Raw genomic sequence first — 21,236 nt, 5'->3', positions numbered from 1 at the left:
ATTATGTATCACACATCTGTTTTTGTCATCTTTTACCAAAAATCCAGACTCATACGTCTAACAAAAATAAAGGAGAAAGAAGGAATGGACATTTTATACTTCGTTGAGGGGTGTCCGGTCAAAATTGAAAAACAAAAAACAAAAAACAGGGGCCGAAAAAGATTTTACTGGTAATAAAAAGAAAAAGGAAAATTTTCCATTGCTGGCTTTCGCTCCTCTCAGGTCTCAGCTGGTTTGGTCATTTCTTGTGTCATTTTCCTCTCCGTCACTCAGCACACCATAACTTTCCATGTCGTCCTTCTTCACTCTCAGAAAATCCTCACCGTTAATCTACCGTTTCCCAATCCAACGGTCCTTCAAGATCCGCAACTCTTCAACAACCTCACCATCGTCCTCCTCCTCCCCTTCGGCACCGTCTCTCCTGAATCGTAGCAGCAGTAGCACCAACCCGCACTACACTCCTCCGCGGGGCTCCGGTCTCGGTCCTAATTGGGCTTGGGCCCTTGCCGCGGGCTCAGGCCTTGGGGTTCTCCTGCATTACCTCGCTAAGCCCAATTCCCAATTCGACTCTCCGTTCTTATCGAAATTACTGCCTTTTGTTGACTCGTGGTCAACTCCTCCTGGCAACGAAGTTGAGTCTGACCGTCGGTCCACACCGTCGTTGTTTACAAAACTGTCCCTTCCAGAAAGTTCTAGTTTCTTCCTTTTTGGAGGTAATTTTTTTAATAAATTTCTGTCCATAATTTTGTTTTATTTTTCTTTATTGATGTCGTAGGGTGGGTTGATATCTGTTTTTGCTAATGTTAGTGGATCAGATTATATTGATTGTTAGATGAGAAATGTTCTCTGAATATCTATCATTTCTTACACTGTGCTAACACTTACTTGATCACTATTTGATTTTGATTTGATTTAGATGCGTACAGAAGAAAGGTGTTTTTCAACTATGAGAAGCGGATACGGTTGCGAAGCCCACCCGAAAAGGTACATTACTATTTTTTGTTTTTTGGAAAGGCATATGAACTTGTTCATATTCAGTAACTAATCTGTAAAGTAATAGTATCTCTATTCACATTTATGATAAATTCAATGAATGGTTTTAATCCTTTGACTAAATCTACAATATTAAGCTTCCTTTTTAGTATCAGGATAGTAGCAATGAACACTGATAAAATTCGATCAAACTTTGATTGTTTTCTTCCTTTATTTATTTACCTATCTGGTTGAGTTTTGAGTGAAAGATTAAGTATGCTGATTACTGAACCGTGAACACTGAACACTGACATTACATATATTGCACATTCATCCATTGCATACGTTGTTAATGTTTGGGAGCCATAGTTTGGGAACCATAGGAAGCCATAACTTTTTTTTTTTTGGGCTTCTTTTAATGCATTCGTTTTCTTATTTTTTATTCCTTAATTATTGCTGAAATAAATGGATAATATTAGATGTAATAAACATGTAATTATAGATGTTAAGTTAAATAAAATAATTTTGTGTTATTGTCTCCCTAGCATTACTTTTGTTAACATGTCTTACTGGTACTTAAAATGTTAAATATCTCCCTGTTGTTAACCGTAGAGTAAATTTGGTTAAGGGTCTAAGTCCCTCCATTGGAGAGTGATCACTGCATTGACAATCTCTTCTCTCGTTTTTAAGGTTTTTGAATACTTTGCTTCTTATCGTACCCCAGAAGGAGAACTACTTATGAAACCAGCGGATCTAATGCGAGCAGTGGTTCCTGTTTTCCCCCCATCTGAATCCCATCTTGTAAGAGATGGGTACCTGAAAGGAGAAAGAAGTCCCGGTCATTTACGGTGTGCTCCTTCGGAATTTTTTATGCTTTTTGATGTAAATGGTGATGGGCTTATATCTTTCAAAGAGTGAGTCATCTGTATTCCTTATAACTATTATGTCATCTTTGAAGATTATTTTGATAGAGTAGGATGTATTAACTATTAGCTTCTCTTCTCTTTACTTTTCTTTTCTATTTGTTTATGACATTGTTTGCTCTTTACGGTGACTACGCGCCTAGTGGGAGAAGACATGTTATACTAACCTTCTATGCTTCTACTTCTAGAAGACTTGTCTGCTTTTATTTGTGTATAATGACTATTTATTGACTTCTGGAGCAGGTATATCTTTTTTGTAACACTACTCAGCATTCCAGAGTCGAGCTTTTCTATAGCATTTAAAATGTTTGATGTGGACAATAATGGGTGAGTGCTCATGCTACTTCTATGATGTGTTCTTATCTCTTGGTAGGTCCAATGTATTATGCTAGTGGAAGCTTGAGTCGCTACATTGTAAATGTGGATTTCTATCTTTCCCTAAAATCAATATGATTCATTATTTATTCTACCATATATTCTACTTTTACTTAATTTTAACCAATACAATAACTAGTCATCTTTGACCATGAAGACATCGCGAATAGTTTATTGCTAATAAAATTTGATTATACATTTTGAATTGGATTTGCCAACCTGTAGGTGCTTGCTCTAAGTATTTTTCTCTCTAGGTCATACTAATTATTCCCCGTCTACAGGGAGATAAACAAGGAAGAATTCAAAAAAGTGATGGCATTGATGCGATCTCATCATCGACAAGGTGTTCAGCACAGAGATGGATTGCGAATTGGCCTAAAGGTGATTGATTCTGTGGAAAATGGAGGGATGTTGGAGTATTTCTTTGGTAAAGATGGAAATGAATGTCTCCAGCATGACAAATTCGTACAGTTTTTGAGAGATTTACATGAGGAAGTAAGTTTCCAGTTGCTTCATTTTCTGCATAAGCCATTTTGAGTTTTGATCGAGTCTGTGGGAAGATTCCTCATTCTCCAAATGAACTGTATGCTCTTCTTTGTATTGGTGAGTTCTTTCTTAATTCCCCTTTTGTATATGCAGATCGTGAGGCTGGAGTTTTCTCATTATGACTACAAATCTCAAAAAACCATATCAGCCAAGGATTTTGGACTCTCCATGGTTGCTTCTGCTGACATAAGTCATCTAGACAAGTTGCTTGACCGGGTTGATCAGTTGGACAATGATCAACGTCTCAAGAATGTACGCATCACATTTGAAGAGTTTAAAAACTTTGCAGAGCTACGCAAAAAATTGTTACCATTTTCATTGGCGCTTTTCAGTTGTGGAAAAGTAAATGGTCTATTAACCAGAGATGATTTTCAGCGAGCTGCATCACAAGTACGGCATTTTTCTTTGATATTTTTGTTTGCTTAAGTAAATATTGATGGTTAAGGAGAACAATTAAGAATTTATGTTGACATATATTGTAAACCTTGGACTATGAAATCTAAATTTTGTTCCTCTGTTTTGATTTCAGGTATGTGGCATCTCTCTCTCTGACAACGTAGTTGACATTGTTTTCCATTTGTTTGATGCAAATTGGGACAGAAACCTAAGCGCAGATGAGTTTGTGAGAGTGTTACACAAGCGAGAAAGGGACATTGTACAGCCTGTGGAGGCAGGAATCTTTGGTTTCTTGTCTTGTTGCTGGAACTGTACGGATAATCTATCACGCTTTCGGTTGTTTTAGATAATCTGAGTTTGCGGTACCCTTATACAAGACAGATTGGGTACTAAACTAAACTTTAACCCCCTCTGTTTCTCTTTATTTGTCACCATGAAAATATGCGGTACACATTTTGATCAATGTTTTTGTTATGGTGTACCACATTTTCACAATAACAAATAAAAGAAGCAGAGAGAATATTTTGATAGCCTGGAAAATATCAAAACTAATATGTTGTAGAATCAATGTGTGGAATTGGCACTGAAATGGTCAGTGGCACTAAAAAAGAGTTCTGATTTTGGTGGAAAAATGAGGGAGGGAAGGGAAGGACTTAAAGTTTCAAAGTTTGGTTCATTTTTTTCCTTTTTTACCAAACCCTCCTCTTCTCTGCTTTTCCATATGAAATCATAACTCACACATCTTTATAGAGAGGTTTTTGGTTGTGGAAACCCGTGATATGTGGAACACCTTTTCCCCTGTAAATACTAAATAGTAACTGACCTGACCTCAGCTTTGTTAGTTGGTAACCATGCCAATTCTCTGTTTCTTGTTCCATAATATTTGTATTTGGAGAATTTTAATGTCAACAAATTTCACTATATTGGGAAAGAATACTTGCGAAAAATATGAGAATTTGTACTATTTAGAAACGAAAGTAGGATTCAGTGGGATTCTATTTTACTGGAACTCGTATGCACAAGAATATATGAGAAATGTGCATCATTTTCATTATATGTGTTGAGAGTGGTGTATTAGACAATATTTAGTCAATAATTGTATAAAGTTGTATAATAATAATAATTCTAATTAAGGACAGTATGAAATATTTTATTTTTAGAAGAATCATTAAAAAAGTTTTTGTCAAAATTATCAGAAATGGTTTAATTATTAATTAGTTTAAATATAATACTGTAAAAGGTATTATATGATTACCCTCACATCCTGTGTAGATTGTTTGTACTTTGTACCCTGACACAAATATAGAAAGATGCACCACGTGTTTGAGTGTTCCAAATGAAGAGCAATGGAAGGATAGAGAAGTAAAAGGAACCTTTTCTCCCCGAATATGCTTCCCACCCAGATGTTGGGGCCAGATTACACAGTAAATCCTAAATCCCCCTATTTTTTAGCCTCCATATTTGAACCCTGTCTTTGTCAACCCCACACACAACACTCCAACCTTTTTTTGTTCTTTTTTTTTCCTTCCTCTTTTACCTTCTCTGTTTCTTTTCCAATCACTCTCAATTAGAACAAATAATTACTTTAATTTTAGGTCACCCCATAATAAATTCTTCTTCTCCTTCATCCTCCTTCTTTCAACGTTGACCTGAGGGAAACACAACACAATCCCTTGGCCATAGGGGGAAAGAAGAAAACAAGAAAGACAGAAAGAGCCACAAAAATCAATATCACCACCAATCATCATCTTGTTGGAATCCAATCCAATTCAATTCAATATCACACGTAATTGTATATTCCTATCCCTAATCCTTTCTTAATTTTTACCCTTTTTCTGAATCAATTGTCATACGATTAAGCATCAGGAAATAAGAATTTCTATCCAAGTTCTCGTATTGCTTTGAAGTTATATATATATTTTTTTAGTTTGTTTCACTTATGTTGCTTTGTTGTGTTCTTTGATTGCAATAACAATTCACAACTTTTATTGGAAATTGGATTGATTTGTAGGGACCAATATTGGAAATTTTTTACTGGTTTTTGAGTGACCAATTATGGGGAAGCCAACAGGGAAAAAGAAAGATCATGAAAGTCCCAAGGCAAAAGATGCTAAGGTTCCTGCTACTACCAAGACTATGGACCGTAGCGCCTCAAAGGCCCTTGATGATGACACTGCCATGTTCATCAACATGGCACAAGAGCTCAAGGAAGAAGGCAACAGGCTATATCAGAAGAAGGATCATGAAGCTGCCATGTTGAAGTTTGAGAAGGCTTTGAAGCTCCTACCGAAGAATCACATTGATGCTGCACACCTTCACACAAGTATGGCCGTCTGTTACATGCAAATGGGACTAGGGGAGTACCCTCATGCCATCAACGAATGCAATATGGCGTTAGAAGTCTCGCCTAGATATAGCAGGGCTCTGTTGAAGAGGGCAAAGTGCTATGCGGCCTTGAATCGGTTGGATTTGGCGATGAGGGATGTTAGGATTGTTTTGAATTGGGAGCCTAATAACCTTACAGCATTGGAGATCCAGGATAGTCTGAGAATTACAATGGAAGAAAAGGGTATCACTATAGATGAGACTGAGATTGCTTTGGCTACAATTGCAGAGCCTCCAGGTGCCCGGTTGCGAAAAGTGGTGAGGGAGAAGCTAAAGAAGAAGAAAGGTCATCACCAGAAAAGTGACGAGAAGATGGAGGAGGATAAGGAGGTTGTGCACAAGGAGGTGGTGCAAAAGGATCATGTGCAGGAGAATGTGAAGAGTCATGTTAAGGATAAGGATAAGGAAGTGGTCAAGAACACAATCGAGAAAGACAATTTGGAAGCAAGACCTGTTAAGCGGCGAGAAAAGCCGGTTACAAGGACAGTGAAGTTCATATTTGGAGAGGATATAAGATGGGCGCAGCTGCCGGTGAATTGTAGTTTGAGGATGATAAGGGATACAATAAAGGATCGGTTTCCACAATTGAAGGGTGTTCTTGTGAAGTATAAGGATCGAGAAGGTGATTTTGTTACAATAACCAATGTTGCTGATTTAAGGCTAGCTGAAAGTTCCGGTAATGTGCTGGGATCAATTCGACTTTATATTACAGAAGTGGATCCTTCACAGGAACCATCTTATGATGATAAAACCATGGTGAGTGGGGTGCCAACTTATGTTAGCAAATCAGGTGAGGATATAGAGAATGTAGCTAGGCAAAGAGCCGAACCGGTAGCAAACCGGGTGATTACTGTGGAGGACTGGCTTGTCCAGTTTGCAAGGCTGTTCAAGAACCATGTTGGGTTTGACTCTGATGCATATCTAGATATTCACGAGGTTGGAATGAAGCTATATTCCGAAGCAATGGAGGATACTGCATCGGATGATGATGCTCAAGAACTGTTTGAAATTGCAGCAGATAAATTTCAAGAAATGGCAGCTTTGGCATTGTTTAATTGGGGGAATGTTCACATGTCTAGGGCGAGGAAGCGTGTATCCTCTGCAGAGGATGGATCAAGAGAGTCTTTGGAGAGTATCAAGTCTGCATATGACTGGGCTCAAAATGAGTACACAAAAGCAGAAACGAGATACGAAGAGGCCGTGAGAATCAAACCCGACTTCTATGAAGGACTTCTTGCACTCGGGTATCAGCAGTTTGAGCAAGCAAAGCTTCATTGGTGTTATTCGGTGGCAACCAATAAGGACCTGGACATTGGTGCTTCTGAAGAGGTTTTGCAGTACTATAACAAGGCAGAGGATAGCATGGAGAAAGGCATGTTGATGTGGGAAGAGATTGAGGAGCAGCGTTTGAATGGATTATCCAAATTCGACAAATATAAAGAACAGTTAGAGAAAATGGATTTGCATAATCTTTTCCGGGATGTTTCTCCGGAGGAAGCCGAAGAGCAGGCTTCAAAGATGAGGTTACAGGTATATCTTTTATGGGGAACGTTGTTGTATGAGCGCTCTGTTGTGGAATATAAGCTAGGCCTACCCACATGGGAGGAATGCTTGGAGGTTGCTGTTGAAAAGTTTGAACTAGCTGGAGCTTCTTCGACCGACATTGGTGTCATGATAAAGAATCACAGTTCTAATACAACAGCACTTGGAGGTATGTAATTGAAAAATATGATTCATCATGTTTACATCTCACATCCATTTTGAGTCTCAATTATTTCAGGGCACTAAGAACACATTTTTAAATTTTAATAATCACAGGGTTCAAAATTGACGAGATAGTGCAAGCATGGAATGAGATGTATGATGGGTGGCAATTTGATGTTCCATCATTTCGACTTGAACCGTTGTTTCGTCGGCGTGTTCCAAAACTACATGACATCTTGGAGCAATTTTGAGTGTTCTTACTTAGAGTTTGTTGTTCTTTAGAAGCATATATAATGCTTCTGTTTTGTCTATTACATATTTTTGAAGGCTTCCTCCTCCTCTAAGACAGGTAAGTAGACTGTGCTTATACTCCAGTTTCTTTGCATGATGCTTCTGATTTCATTAGTAATTAAATGCTAGATTTGCATTTTACTTTTGCTAGGAAAATTAAGTGTTTTTTGTCTCGACTCTTCCGACATGAATGATCCTTTATTCCTTTCTGTTGTTTGTCTTGCAAAGTTGAAATGATAATTTTCCCATTCATAACTTGAGAGCTGTTTTTACAAGTATTCTTGTGGTGGAAATGATAGTAACGAAGCTTTGGAGACGCATGTATGGAAACATGGGGTGCATGTGATTGACCTTAGAATAACTATTACTGACTGGATAATTGTGATTAGTTGACAAATGCTTAGGTTCATGTTTCCTTGTATTATAATTTGATGCTGCTGTCTTTAGTACTACTTGAGATTTCTTTGAAGAAGCAATATGAGTTATTGACAAGACTCCAGTTAGGTTAGGTCAGCTAAGACATGCTTAGTATTATTTATGGGAGAAGGATCATCATATTTCAAATCTGAATTGTTTTTATGTGGAGATTGTGTGAGAAATAGGCTTTGGTAAGATGTTAGGAAGTATTCCGCAACTAACTGAAAAGCTTCTTATGGGGAAAAATAGTATTATTTCTCCAACTGAAAACATTTTGAGGGATTTCATGGCCTTGTAATTGTTGTCTATATATTGAAAATTATAAGAGAATATCAATCACAAACAGAAAGAGTAAAGCAGAAACCAGGGATTGCATCTCATAGTTATGTGCAAAATAGGATTGGCTTCTGAAATGACATAATTCTTCATGATGATTTGATTTTTGGTCATTGTCAGATTCCATGATATAACTGACCTTGCCTAGTAGAATAAAACTTTGTTACTGCTGTTGGATTGCATGATAGTGCATATAATTCAATATTTTATTTTCTTCTAATCCTTTCAGTTAAGTTGTATTTATATAATGTCAATGATGACATTGTATCTCTTTGATTGCAGGGATTTTTTTCATTTTTTTTTTATTTTCTCCCCCTCCATGCTGCTTTGAATAGCTCATTGATGGTTGCTGAGATTGGATTATTTTTTCATTTCCATGTCAATTTTGAATGAAGTTGGGATGTCATTCTAGAAAGCATTGTTATATGTATATTTTTTAAATCTTTTATTAGGGTATTATAGTGTAAGGTTGTCATTCTTTTCGGTTGTAATAGCAGTATATGATTTCATTTATTGGCAAGGTAGTGAGGTGACTTGAATTTTTCAGTTGGAAAAAGGAAAAAACCAATAAAATGATTGTTCAGTGTGTTGGTCAGCTGAGGTTTGCTGATTATTTTGGTTGTCAAATTGCCATTTTGTAACATTATATGATTGTCATATAGCAAAAAGTATGTATTTTCATCCTGTATTCTTTTGTTACTAACTTATTATATACTCTCTTTTTCCACTTTTAAATTTACATATTGAGGAAACGTTAGTGTTATACTTATACGTAGTTATTGGCTCATTGTGTGTTATCTTGGGGTGTGAAATTTGAAAAACGGTTAGAAACAAATTAGACCATATGATCTAAGGAGGCCACAAATCGGAGGGTCTTTAAAACCTCAAAACTAACCCTCCAATTTTCCAACCTTAAAAATAAAGAAAAAAAAAAACCTCAAATCGGAGGTTCCAACTTTCAACCCATCAAATTTAAATTTGTCATTCCATAAATCGAAGCCTCAGGTTTTTATACTTTTGAAAAATTGTCTCCAATTTGTATTTTTAAATTAAAAAAAAATTATTTTCATATTATTTAAAAACACACTCATCATCCATATCTATACATAATACGTTCTTCAAAAGCATAACAAAAAAAAATAGCCGGACACTTATTTTGGATTGAATTTTTTTTCTCTCCTTCAAAATTATACTTATTTGAGACTTGACACAGTAATCAACAATGCTATAGCATATAAAATTATAAAAAATGTTAAATGAACAAGTATTTTTGTAGTTACATTTTAAGTTTTTAAAGAGTTATTTTCTAAAATAATAGAAATTTTTTTAAAACTTAGTCATTCTGAACATGAATATCTTTTTTAAAGAGAAATAGAATTATAGAAAAAAAAACGCAGAAAAGGAGTATCACCATAAAAGTATCACCATCCAAAGTTCTGCTTCGAAGTTCAAATACATGCAAATAAGAAATACAACTCTCAAGGCCAATAGTAAAGGTAGGATGCCAAAGAAGATTATACAATATATCGTAAGAGCAAATACACAACTCAATAACATTTTTCTCTCCCTATAAGCTAGCTAGACCTCATAAATAAATGTCACTGTCAAAGGTAACATGTACCTGATGAATGAACTAATAATAATAACTTCATAGTTAATAGTAGGCTTGTAAGATGAGAATATTTGGAATGTCCTAAGTTAGGTTGGTTGTTTGTGGTTGCTACCCTCCTCCAAGACAATGTACATGGCAGATATTCTCAGTAAGAGTAACCAAAGTCAAAAACTGCAGTGCAAGGACAAATAATTTTAAGATGAATTGTCAGAATATCCCCCAAAAACAGAAAACAAAAAAAAATAAAAAATTCAGATTCTTCATCTTTAGAAGCTGATAAAGAGTATCTCTGGAGAAAAGTCAGCTTTTACCTATTTCATTTATATAAAAAATAGAACTCATAAAAATCACTTTTTTTTTTCCTTTAGTAGTCAGGTTTTCAAGCCACAGAAAAACCAAGCAGGCGATAAGCTCAACTGTCTTCTAGCCAAACAGAACAATATAGAATGGTTCTCAAAAGCATGGCCAAAGAGGAAGGCAAAAGTAAGATAGATGTTAATGCTCACCAAGTTTATTATACATGATATTAAGTTCAGGATGTAAGGTAAAAAAGATATATGCTTCAAGCTAGTGAATAAAATTTTATGGAACAAATACAGCATTCACTTTTGTAAAAAAAAAAAAAAAAATAAAGCAAAATGAAAGAGAGAAGAGAGATATGCAAAGTGAAAGGAAATAGCAGTAAAAAAGATGCATCAAATCAGAAGGCTACTGAAGCGACTGTTGTAAATAAGGGATATACAATTAGTTCTTTTGCATCATAGTAAAACGAAATTCAAAAAGGAAGGAAGGGGGAACGACGAAAAAAGGGGGAAATAAAAACGTAAAACTTTATTTACTCATTTTCAGTCATGAATATGTGCAAAATATTCAAAACTGAAAAATCAAAACCAGCAAAGAAAGGACTGTTTTACTGAGAACCGAAAACTTATCCAACATTAATAAGCAAAAGATAGAGCAGGCCATATAAAAACTCTGCATAATGCCTCATCAACCATTAAATTGTATAACATCACCTTACCCCAAACTTTAATAGGTCCATTGTGCAATGGTCTCACCATTTTCCATATGAACAGCATCCCCTGGGTTGATGCCATATAACCCTGCATGCTGCAAAATTGGATCAAATGAACAAATTAAGTATAAAATTTGCGTGATAGGAAACTAAGTTAACTCTTCAAGGAGGCCAATTGGCGAGGCTAATTTTCAACAAAATAGTGTAGCATATGCGGTAAAAGTATTTACCTACCTCACAAAACTTAAGAACTGACATGTGGCAAGAGTGGCATAAGCAAACAATACCAAGAAGCCCTGTATTGTTAAGAAGATATCCACCTTTTAAGATAATATAAATAGAAATGTGAGTTGTCAATATATGTATAATGGATATCCCTTAACTGCAGCTGGGGTAAACAGAGTCTTGCATCTCTCCCACAAATTATCTTAAACAATGATTAACTCCTCAGTAGGTACGTTGGCCAGCATTCAACTCTTTTTAAAACTAACATAGTCATTCTGAACATGAATATCTTTTTTAAAGAGAAATAGAATTATAAAAATAAAAAACGCAGAAAAGGCAAGGGGAAAAGACATGGTAGTAACTGGTAAGTGGGCGACAGAGGGAAATAAAATTAAACAAAAAAAGTTAAATGCAGAACATAAGGCAAGAGTGAGAAAAAAAAAACGGAAAGGGAAATTTGGTTGGAAAGAAATTTGTTCATCACTGACTACCAATTAGCAATTACTTGACTAGTATTGGCTATTATTTTTGTACATGGAACAAGACCCTTTTTAATGAAATTGTGTTACTAACATGAACACCAAAAATCATTAATAAAATAGAAGAAAACCGTGTTATAGAGAAAGAGTAAAATAAAGAAACAATAACAAGACTGACCAAAGACTAAATCTTGTTGTACAAGTAGCATTTTCCTTTTATAACACGTAAAACAATTGGACTCCTTACACTATGTGTTCCATCGCTCCACAACAGTGACGATGAAACTACACTGTTGTCACTAAATTTCCCTCCAACAACATGAACAACAAAAGATTGTTTCTCCTTGAGAGATTTAAACTCGAGTATGTTAGGCACAACAGTGATGTTGATGCCAGAATGTTGTTGGATGTAAGCCTTATAGGTAGAGTTAGCGAATCCAACATTTGTAACTGTTCTTGTGAAATTAATCCTAAATGGTTTATTTGGTTCAATCTCAGCCGCAATTGCAGGATAATTAAAATCTTTTGCCATTGGTAGATGATGATGAGACGATGATGAAGGGCAAACACTTTTGTCTCCTGAGATTTTTCGAACTTCCATTGTATCATACCCAATTCTGCAAAGCAAATTCACATAGTCCTTTTTGGAAGCATCAAAAACTAGACCAGGATTTATGGCTCTAACTGGGTCCAAAAACCCTGATCCATAGGAGAATTCTGCGAGTTCACTTCCATTCATTGGTTTTGCAGTGGTCATAAGAGAAGACTTTATAGCTGCCGGAGACCAATCAGGATGAAAAGTCTTAACATATGCAGCTGCACCAGCAACATGGGGGCATGCCATTGAGGTTCCAGAGAGTATGTTGTATTTCACAGATCTTTCATCTCTTTTATCAGGAGAAGGTGGTGCAAGAGGTGAGTAAGCAGCCAAAATTTCTACACCAGGAGCACTAACATCTGGCTTCATGATTTCTCTGATTTGCATATTGGGTCCTACAGAAGAGAATTCAGCAACAATTGGAGCACTATTGTTTATGAAGCCTGCACTACTCAGTATTTCAGCACTATTTGATGCAGACCCATTTATTGACTTCCCCGAAGGCATTAATCCATTGCCAAGCAAAACGTTATCAATGTTTCTACGATCCATAGTGGTAGCTGCAACAGTGAACAACCAAGGTGATACACTAGATGTTGCATTGTTAGGACCATCGTTACCTGTAGAGTTTATAGTGAGGATTCCTTTTTTCATTGCATGAAACGATCCAATTGCTATGGTGTCTTTATCAAAGGTCATTTGCGCAGGTTGCCCAATTGAAATTGTGATAAGATCCACACCATCGGCAATGGCATCATCAAAAGCAGCCAATATGGCATCAGGTCTGCACCCTTGTTCTTCATTACACACATTATAAGCAGCAATTCTTGCTGATGGGACACCTCCTCTTGCAACTCCTTCGGCGATTCCATTGAAGCTTGCTCCCACAACTTTATTCCCTGCTGCAACTGATGCTGTGTGAGTTCCATGCCCAATAATGTCTCTTGCGGAAGGTTGATCTTTTAGATAGTATCTTGCACCGATTATTTTATTGTTGCATCTGAAGTTTTTACCACCTTTGCATGCGCCTTTCCACTTTTTGGGAATTGGACCGAAACCATGATCGTTGAAGCTCTCTGACTCCGGCCAGATTCCGGTGTCTATAACTCCGATTATAACATCACTCTCAGCGGTTTTGTTTCTCTGTATCGATTCTTTGAATCCCATGAAGTCCCAAGACCTTGTAGTTTGTGGTTTGAGTGATTTGCTTGGAAAAACAGAAACCACTCCTTCCATCTTTTTCAGCTTCTCTCTTTCTTGGTTAGTGATCATTGCAGCAAAACCATTAAAGCTCTTATAATAACTTCTAACCATGTGATTTGTTGCATCGTTATCATTAGTAATTTGTTGCAGCATACTAAGATGGTGAGATGTTGGAGAATAATTATGCTTTGGGAGTGATCCCATGTATACAATGTGAAGATTCCTATCAGCATCATCAGCACTACTTACTAAGGATTTCATGATAAAATAGTCGTATAAGAAAAGAAGAAAATTATACTTGCCCATTGTTCAACTATGTTAGATACATGTATCCAATGGCTTGATTAATATAATCGATGTCTTAAGAGAGAATGTAAGTTGATTGATAAGATCAAAATAATTAAAATGAGATTTTGAACCTTTTCTCCTTCTGTCGTAAATAAATTTTGATAAAATTGTGAAAGAATAGAAAAAGGAAAAAAAAAAAAAGAGAAGAGGAAGAAATTTTTATTTATTGTTGATTGATTGAATTGTGAAGGTAAAACTAAATATATATAGAGCATTGTTTACCAAAGATAAAAATAAAGATAAGATAAGAAGATAATATAAAGATAAGATAAAATAATAAATACTAAAATTAGAACTAAATTCATGTATTTTATTGGGCTGAATTATGAGTCACGAGACTTTTTTTATTGTTGTCATGGACTAAGGCCTAAGATAAAAGAGTAATTTAATAAATTTTCTTATATATAATTGCTTTTAATTATTATGCATCATTAAAATTGAAGAAAAATATTAGCCATTCATCAAACACTTTTAATCCTCGTAAAAAAATATGGTTGTTATTAATTATTTATATATTTTAATGGTGTTTACTTTGGTATGATGATAAATTTTTATGTATCGATACAATAAAAATATGGACAAATTAAAACACCATACATAAATTATATTTTTCACGTCAGTAATTAAATTTTTTTTTAAATACATATCAATCAATACTTTTACTAAATCACCCTTATAATTTAGTAAAAATAAAAAACAATTTTTATTTAATATTACAGAAAGACCTAAATATTGTAAGACCCAGAAATTATTTTATTAAAAATAATTATTAAGAACTAATTTGATTTATTCATTCATTAAGTACTTTAAACTCAAAAATTATTTTATTAAAAATAATTATAGCAAATTTCGATTAATTGAGTTTAAAATAATTTAAGATTTTATCTGATTTTATAATTTTCAACTTATTTTTTATATTTAAATTATAAAAGTTTAGCAAATATAAAATAATAAAAAATTTATATGATTTGGTTTAAATAATTGAGATTTTGAAATTTAATACTTTAATTTTTATAAACAAAAAAATTTATTATATTATCTCTAATTTTAAATTAAAATACTTTATTAAAAATTAATTAATAAATTAATAATCAAATAATATTTTTAAAATAATTTTAAAGAATTAAATTAGAACACTAATTAATACTTTATATCCTAATTTAATTAAAATGACTAAATTTTAATTTATCCGAAAATACTTAATTTCATATTTTTCTCAAAAATAAATCCTAATTTTCAAATGGAAAACCCTAACCCTTTTTAGCCTAACAGCCATTCCCTTAAAAAAAAAGAAAACAACACAACACAACACACGGACACGGGAAAGAAAGGGAGAACAGAGCGGGGGGAATCAAGGAAGAAGGAAGGGAAAAAAAAGGGAAGCAGAGTGCAGGGAAAAGAAAGGGAGACTGAATCTGTTGCTGCTGTTGGATAGCAGAACCGTCGTTGGTATTATTAACTAATAAATTATTATATACACGAAATTAAAATAGATACAAATATTCATTAATGTATAATGTTATAAATTCATTAAGATATAAGATTAGGTTAGACTTTTTAACTTTCAAAAACACATGCTAGTTTGGGAAAGTATTTTTATAATTAATTTCAAAAGCACCAACAGCCTTTCAAGGCTAAAATTACAATCTCATATCCTTTTTACTATCAAACACAAGGTGAAGTACTCTCAAAAGATTTACCAAACTGGATTTTATTGACTGTCAGTCTTAATCTCTTTATTTTTGCTTTTTCTTTTTGTTCACAAAATTCTTTTTGTTTATTTTTAATTGTGCATATAAAAATAATATTTATAATTCATAAGAGTAATATAGTAGAATAAATTGCTACATATAGTTTTAAAACATGGTTGGAAAAGGCGGCCTTTGTTAAAATAAGATAGCTTCACATACCTGTAACCTGAACACAAATAATAGATCCCTTTGTTTGATGCATTCCTGCAATATACAGCAGAGCACTTGTTATCAATGTTTAACCACTTAGATAAACATCCAACTAAAAGCTAAAAGTTGTTCTAAAACTAAAACTAATGTAAGTATTTGCATAGCACAATTTCATTCAACTCACTCATGGAAGGGGTTCACTCAATGGACCATAATTGAAGCCAAAAATACTGAAACCTAACCTCCAATATTCCAGGGAAGCAAAAAGAGAGAAGATCCATGCATTTAAGAGGCCACTTTTTTATGGAGGATAGAAAAATAAGACCTGGAAAAATTTGAATATGAGTGTTAAAAGGTACTCAGAATCTTAGATAGTTGATGAAAAAAATTGGAGTTCAAAGACAGCAAACAAACTAAAGTGTTGAAAAGATTTCAACATTGAGGGGCAAATTAGTGAGAAATTGAGAGCACTTGCATGAAACAACCATGATATCTAGCACTACCCATTAAATGCATCTATATGCATACAATTTTCAAAATCTCGAAGAAAAATATAAAAAATAAAATAAAATAGCCAGTGACCTGGAATCCAAGAGTGAATCATACATGACAGTGAATTGAACTGATTCCAGGGAAAAATACTCTGTGGTTGGAAACTACTAAGTTTTATGTTGCTACTCTTTTGTTATTTTGTTCATTAAGAAGAAAATCCAGAGAAAAAAAAAGGGAAAGATAGCAGTTAACAAGTGGTAAAATAGATATACTCTTGTATCCCCAAAACCATGATCAATATCTATGTCAAAAATTAGAGTGTTGAATAATAAAATTGATGAAGCCCTGTAGTCAAAACTTTTACAAAAACAATCTAGGTGATACGAAATGATGAACAATAATATATATTTTTTTTAATTAAAAAAAAAAGGCATATTCCTTACACTTGAAATCACTAAAAGTCTATAAAAGAAAAAACCAAGGTTCTTTGCAGCAGTAACTAAAAGATAATGACATAAATTCCTAAACATGTGTTACAATTAGATCGAGATAAAACGCCAATGAACATAAGTTATTGTGATTTCCATTTCTTACTAAACACTACATAACATGCAAGAAGTGTTACTTTAAACAATTTGACAAAGGAATTGCAGCAGCACTCAATGGCATGAAAGGGAAAACATTTAATAAAAGCCCCACCACCTTACCGTTATACCAGATGTACTCGCTATCCCAGCACTTCCATTTGTTCTGAATTCAAGTGACTTCTAATTGGATTACCCATTGATATTGGAAAAGCCAGAAAATGCCCAAAAACAATAAAGAGGAGGAGGAGGAGGAGGTGGGTTCAGGCTCTAAATGAGAATGCTACAACTCATGCACAAGCCAGTCACACACAAACACTATTATTTCAGCAAAATCAAACAAAACACAAAACCAAATATTATTACTGAACTAGCAAATCAGAAACCCTAAATCAGAAAAATAGAGAACAACTGCCTGACATAAAAGCACAACACAAGAAAAAGAAAAAGAAAACATAAACATGGTAAAAGAATTCAAATATCTCACCTATATTATCATCAGATGCTTAATTGTGACAAGAACTACTATTATTAATAATAGACACAGTCTATCATGTAATGAACCTTACAATAACAGGGACTAATTACCTGGTGTTATTATATTCTGAAACGATAAGAAGGAGTGTACGAGTTTTCGTGCAATGTACAAACAAATAGCTTTGTTGCATAAATGAATAAAAGGTGGTCATTAAAGAAGGACAGGGAATTTCAATCAGAACAGATGCTCAATCAAGTGGAAGACGTGTATTTTACTGAGATTAGATAGTAGTATTTTAATGGATTATTCATAGTATAGGGAAAAGATGTTAGACTTTCTCATTGTTTCTCCTGTGGATAAGCTAATATATTGAACAAAGTTTTTTCAGGTTTCTAATTACACTGCATAGGCTTTATTTTAGACAAATTGTCAATACTTAACATATAAAACAAAGCATTATATATCTTGCACAATTGTAATCCTAAAGGAAAGTATATTATGGATAGAACACGATGATAAATTTACCGATATAAATTAATGTAAACCACGAACTATAAATGGTGTGTATTTAGTACCTGCCATCCTGAGAGCTTTGGGGGAGTAAACTGGTGAATTATAATTGATGTATAGTGCAGGTCAGTTTTGAATAATCCAACTCTGCCAATAATCCAACTCTGCTAACCAATAACTCACCTCTGCCAGTGAAGAAAGGATATGAAAAAGGTGACAAATTTAAGAAATAGAATATCATATATCAAGAATATTAGTAGAGAAAAAATCAATTCATAAGTGATTATCTAGGAATAATGTTACATTAAAAGGATCCCATTATAGTTCACGATACTAATTATATACCAGTAAAGTAGCATTAGTAAAATAAGGAGAAAGAAGGACAAAATGCATCAAAAAAATATCATAGTAAAACAAGGAGAAAGCAGGACAAAATGCATCAAGAAAATATCTTTTGTCTATCAATTGAGTTGTTAAACTATAATGGAATTCACAAGCTAAATAGCTAGATGTGGTTAAATTCTTGGCGACTCAAGTTATCTCTCAACACAAAAATAAAATAAAAAACTACTAATAGATGCATGATTTATCAATTAGGATTAAGTAGAGAGAATAACACATTAGAGAAGTCTGCACTTATTATCTAAGTTTGCACTTATAAAACACATTTACAATATAATTCAATGAAATAGGGCTGACCATTTTTTGTTAGCAACCAAGAAACACAACACAAACAACACGATCAATAAAATCAGAAAAGTAGAAAAAAAAAACATGGCATTTTAATCCTATTGCGTTATGTCTTATCCAACGAACTAAGTCGCATCAATACCAATGACTAATATTTTAAAGGTGTCATGTAATTTAATACATTTCAATAACTGAAAACAAAAATTGCAATGGATGAAATGAATTTGTTTAGGGAATTTTATTTTTTTATGATAAATATAGAGAAAATCATTCAAACTCAAAGTCAGATTAACTGGCAGATAAATATATCCTTCCCTTGAATGTGAGGGAAAGTGAATCCAGCCGTTTGATCCTTGATGAAGGAACCTGTACATGATTCAAACGAGAACTGAATAATAATAATAATAATAATAATAGTAATAGTAAATACCATAAACAACCATGGTGATACAACACTAATCATGAATAATATTACAGATAAGGTAAAAAGCAAATTCAATCATAAATTCAGTATAATACTTCCAAGCACAACTAAAATTCAAGCCTTAAAATAGTTTAATCTAAGTGCATATTTGGCTGCTGCAAAATAGTATTGACAATAAAAGTAGAGGCTTGGTCCAAAAAACTTGACAAAAATATAAAAAAAATCGGAGACAAATTTTACATGTCCTGTGCAGTACCACTGTTTTCAAAGCAGACATAACAGTGGTTAATCAGAGATATACATAGCTCCGCCAAAAATTTCAGAATGAATGACATTTTTTCACACGAAAATATTTTCACATCAGTAATAACTAAAATAATTCATGTAACTAGCTATATAGTAACATGACAATCTTAATATCAAATTTTCTCTTTTTCCTATCTCCCATCATGTCTTTCTTAGATACCCTTTTGGGAGATTTTAAGAGTTTCACTGGATGGTTAAACTCATCAAGTAAAAGGTTATCCAAATTAAAAAAAATATGGCACATAAGAAAGGTCTTTAGAGTATAGAGGAATATCATGCATAAATACTTTGCCTAGATAAAAAGATAGATATTATAGATATAGATATACTAACTCTGTCTGTTCTCTAACATGCAACATAACATGATGCAATACTAGATCAGCAACATTTGCTAGGTCTTCACATATATAAATCAAGAGTTTCACAACGGTTGCATTTGATAGATTTTCAAATATCTTGCCAACCAGTGGTTCAATTAAGATTAAGAAGCTCCAGTCTTGAACCTATTATACATTGGAACTATCAGATCAGAAAACTTATAGTAATTCTAATGGCCTGTATATCGTGGTATATTTATCAAATTATAGAAACTTACGCTTTTAGGCCACTCTGGGACCAGCTTGAGTATTCGGTCCGTTTCCAACTTTGATCCTGAAACCAATAAATGGGGAATGTGAACAAAGTGAATGCAATAACAACAAGAATATAAAACTAAAATTTAGGCTTTTAGAGGTTTTCGCTTACCTGGCTTTATGATCTTGCTTGGTAAGAGGATCATGTACATGGCGGAAATGCAGAAAACCAAACTTCCAAGCAATTCTAAAAGCGTAAGCGCAACCACTCATTGGAAATATAGTTGTGGAAATCCATGCTTAAATTAGCATTCACCCTTTTATGTACATGTTCTCTTCGGTAAATCTTCTATGCTTTCTGAATGCTCGGACTGTCATGACCCCCCAAAATGCTTTCGGAAAAGTGATGAATAACAGGTTCTTTGGTAATTTGATCCACTCAAGTTAACTCCCGAAATGAAGCAAGATAATAACCCTATAAGGCCCCAAAAAAAAAGGAAAATGTTAACAAGATATGCATGTGAGTAGATGAATAAAAGACAACCATTGAAGTGAGATTAATTAACAAAGAATATTCCAATACAACAAAAACATGATCTTAATTAACAAGGAATCAGATATGAATAATCGCTAAGACATGATTGGGCTCATCTGGGATCAATTAATGCTGAGATCCATCAAGCAGAGTGGAAGAGTCCATGGTTACATGATCTAATATCTTTCTGGTGTTGTATAAGTGGTTTGTTCTTTAGGATCATTTCAGATCTGTTTTCACAATTCATTTGTTATGGATGAATCTGAAAATAATGCCCTTGGTAGATGTAGGATGAGTCATGGTTCATGAGTGGTTGGTGTTGGTGAGTATAATTTAAATTCAGACCTTCAGTTTTTTAAAAACTAACTTTTGATATATTAAAATAGTAAAGTTATCCACCACTCAACGTAAACATGGAAGCTTGAACTTTTTCCTCTTTAAAAACAAGTCCATTAAAGAAGAACACTAAAAACAAGTTTCACAAATCACTTGATGATAAAGAAAGTTTCACAAAGAAGAACACTAAAAAGAAGTTTTACAAATTACTTGATAAATAATTAGCGTTTACTGTTTTTTGCTTTCAGTTGCTGAATTTATAAAAGGTTAGATGAGTGAAAAAATACTAAAAGTGTCTCTTTGATGTGGAGACAAGTGTTGAGACGCAATGTGAGAAATTGACACATCACATGGCATGTGGCTCCTTCAGGAGGTCCCAATGCTATGAACAAAAGTAATAGAGAAGTTAAATTTGTAAGTAAAATTTGAATAACAAAATTTATTAATGCAGTCTTAGATTCCATTAAAACATCCCAATGAAATTGTTATAATTATTTAAATATTGTTAGATTTTAAGACATTGTTGTCAAAATTTATTAAATAGCTAAGTATTTAATTATTTGTTTATTATTTTGTATTATAA

The 21,236-nt window shown here is 33.7% G+C and overlaps 3 protein-coding genes across 18 annotated transcripts; 2 read left to right on the top strand and 1 right to left on the bottom strand.

Moving 5' to 3' along the window:
- Positions 1-7: 7 nt before the first annotated feature.
- LOC107605385 (calcium uptake protein, mitochondrial) lies at positions 8-4,159 on the top strand. The gene is made up of 7 exons (XM_016307262.3): positions 8-713; positions 917-984; positions 1,663-1,886; positions 2,139-2,222; positions 2,552-2,765; positions 2,910-3,206; positions 3,346-4,159. The coding sequence occupies exons 1-7, from the start codon at positions 290-292 to the stop codon at positions 3,556-3,558; spliced, it is 1,524 nt and encodes a 507-aa protein (XP_016162748.1). The 5' UTR covers positions 8-289; the 3' UTR covers positions 3,559-4,159.
- A 339-nt stretch (positions 4,160-4,498) lies between these two features.
- On the top strand, positions 4,499-9,029 carry LOC107605390 (protein PHOX1-like). 4 transcript variants are annotated; one of them, XR_001612506.3, is made up of 4 exons: positions 4,499-5,004; positions 5,224-7,308; positions 7,416-7,650; positions 8,628-9,029. XR_001612506.3 is itself a non-coding variant. In XM_088491529.1 (3 exons), exons 2-3 carry the CDS (start codon positions 5,268-5,270, stop codon positions 7,550-7,552), a joined length of 2,178 nt encoding a protein of 725 aa, XP_088347655.1. In that variant the 5' UTR covers positions 4,610-5,004; positions 5,224-5,267; the 3' UTR covers positions 7,553-9,029. The 4 variants fall into 4 exon arrangements, 2 of the variants coding, with proteins under 2 accessions (XP_088347655.1, XP_088347656.1); XR_015886034.1 differs by having other exon boundaries at positions 4,702-4,998; XM_088491529.1 differs by having other exon boundaries at positions 4,610-5,004; positions 7,416-9,029.
- Positions 9,030-11,691: 2,662 nt separating this feature from the next.
- On the bottom strand, positions 11,692-20,887 carry LOC107605384 (subtilisin-like protease SBT4.8). 13 transcript variants are annotated; one of them, XM_088491517.1, is made up of 8 exons: positions 19,955-20,887; positions 19,806-19,861; positions 19,544-19,713; positions 17,856-18,846; positions 16,926-17,120; positions 15,969-16,051; positions 15,736-15,780; positions 11,692-13,725 (listed from the first exon to the last, which is right to left on the bottom strand). In XM_088491517.1, the coding sequence occupies exons 6-8, from the start codon at positions 16,009-16,011 to the stop codon at positions 11,861-11,863; spliced, it is 1,953 nt and encodes a 650-aa protein (XP_088347643.1). In that variant the 5' UTR covers positions 16,012-16,051; positions 16,926-17,120; positions 17,856-18,846; positions 19,544-19,713; positions 19,806-19,861; positions 19,955-20,887; the 3' UTR covers positions 11,692-11,860. The 13 variants fall into 13 exon arrangements, with proteins under 13 accessions (XP_088347643.1, XP_088347642.1, XP_088347645.1 ...); XM_088491516.1 differs by having other exon boundaries at positions 16,926-17,085; XM_088491519.1 differs by having other exon boundaries at positions 16,926-16,985.
- Between the last annotated feature and the right edge of the window lie 349 nt (positions 20,888-21,236).

This window comes from Arachis ipaensis, chromosome B6 (genome assembly GCF_059453495.1).
Source record: "Arachis ipaensis isolate K30076 ecotype BB chromosome B6, ASM5945349v1, whole genome shotgun sequence".
Taxonomy (NCBI): Eukaryota; Viridiplantae; Streptophyta; class Magnoliopsida; order Fabales; family Fabaceae; genus Arachis; species Arachis ipaensis.
This window is presented reverse-complemented; position numbering and strand designations above follow the sequence as displayed.

Coding starts and splice junctions, on each gene's coding strand:
- LOC107605385 (XM_016307262.3), top strand. CDS start 290: ATGTCGTCCTTCTTCACTCTCAGAAAATCCTCACCGTTAATCTACCGT. Junction 985..1,662: donor TGCGAAGCCCACCCGAAAAG/GTACATTACTAT, acceptor CTCGTTTTTAAG/GTTTTTGAATACTTTGCTTC. Junction 1,887..2,138: donor GGGCTTATATCTTTCAAAGA/GTGAGTCATCTG, acceptor CTTCTGGAGCAG/GTATATCTTTTTTGTAACAC.
- LOC107605390 (XM_088491529.1), top strand. CDS start 5,268: ATGGGGAAGCCAACAGGGAAAAAGAAAGATCATGAAAGTCCCAAGGCA. Junction 7,309..7,415: donor TAATACAACAGCACTTGGAG/GTATGTAATTGA, acceptor TAATAATCACAG/GGTTCAAAATTGACGAGATA.
- LOC107605384 (XM_088491527.1), bottom strand. CDS start 17,491: ATGACCACCTTTTATTCATTTATGCAACAAAGCTATTTGTTTGTACAT. Junction 15,781..17,390: donor TCAGAATATAATAACACCAG/GTAATTAGTCCC, acceptor TGTATATTGCAG/GAATGCATCAAACAAAGGGA. Junction 13,701..15,735: donor TATTTGTGTTCAGGTTACAG/GTATGTGAAGCT, acceptor TGATGCTGATAG/GAATCTTCACATTGTATACA.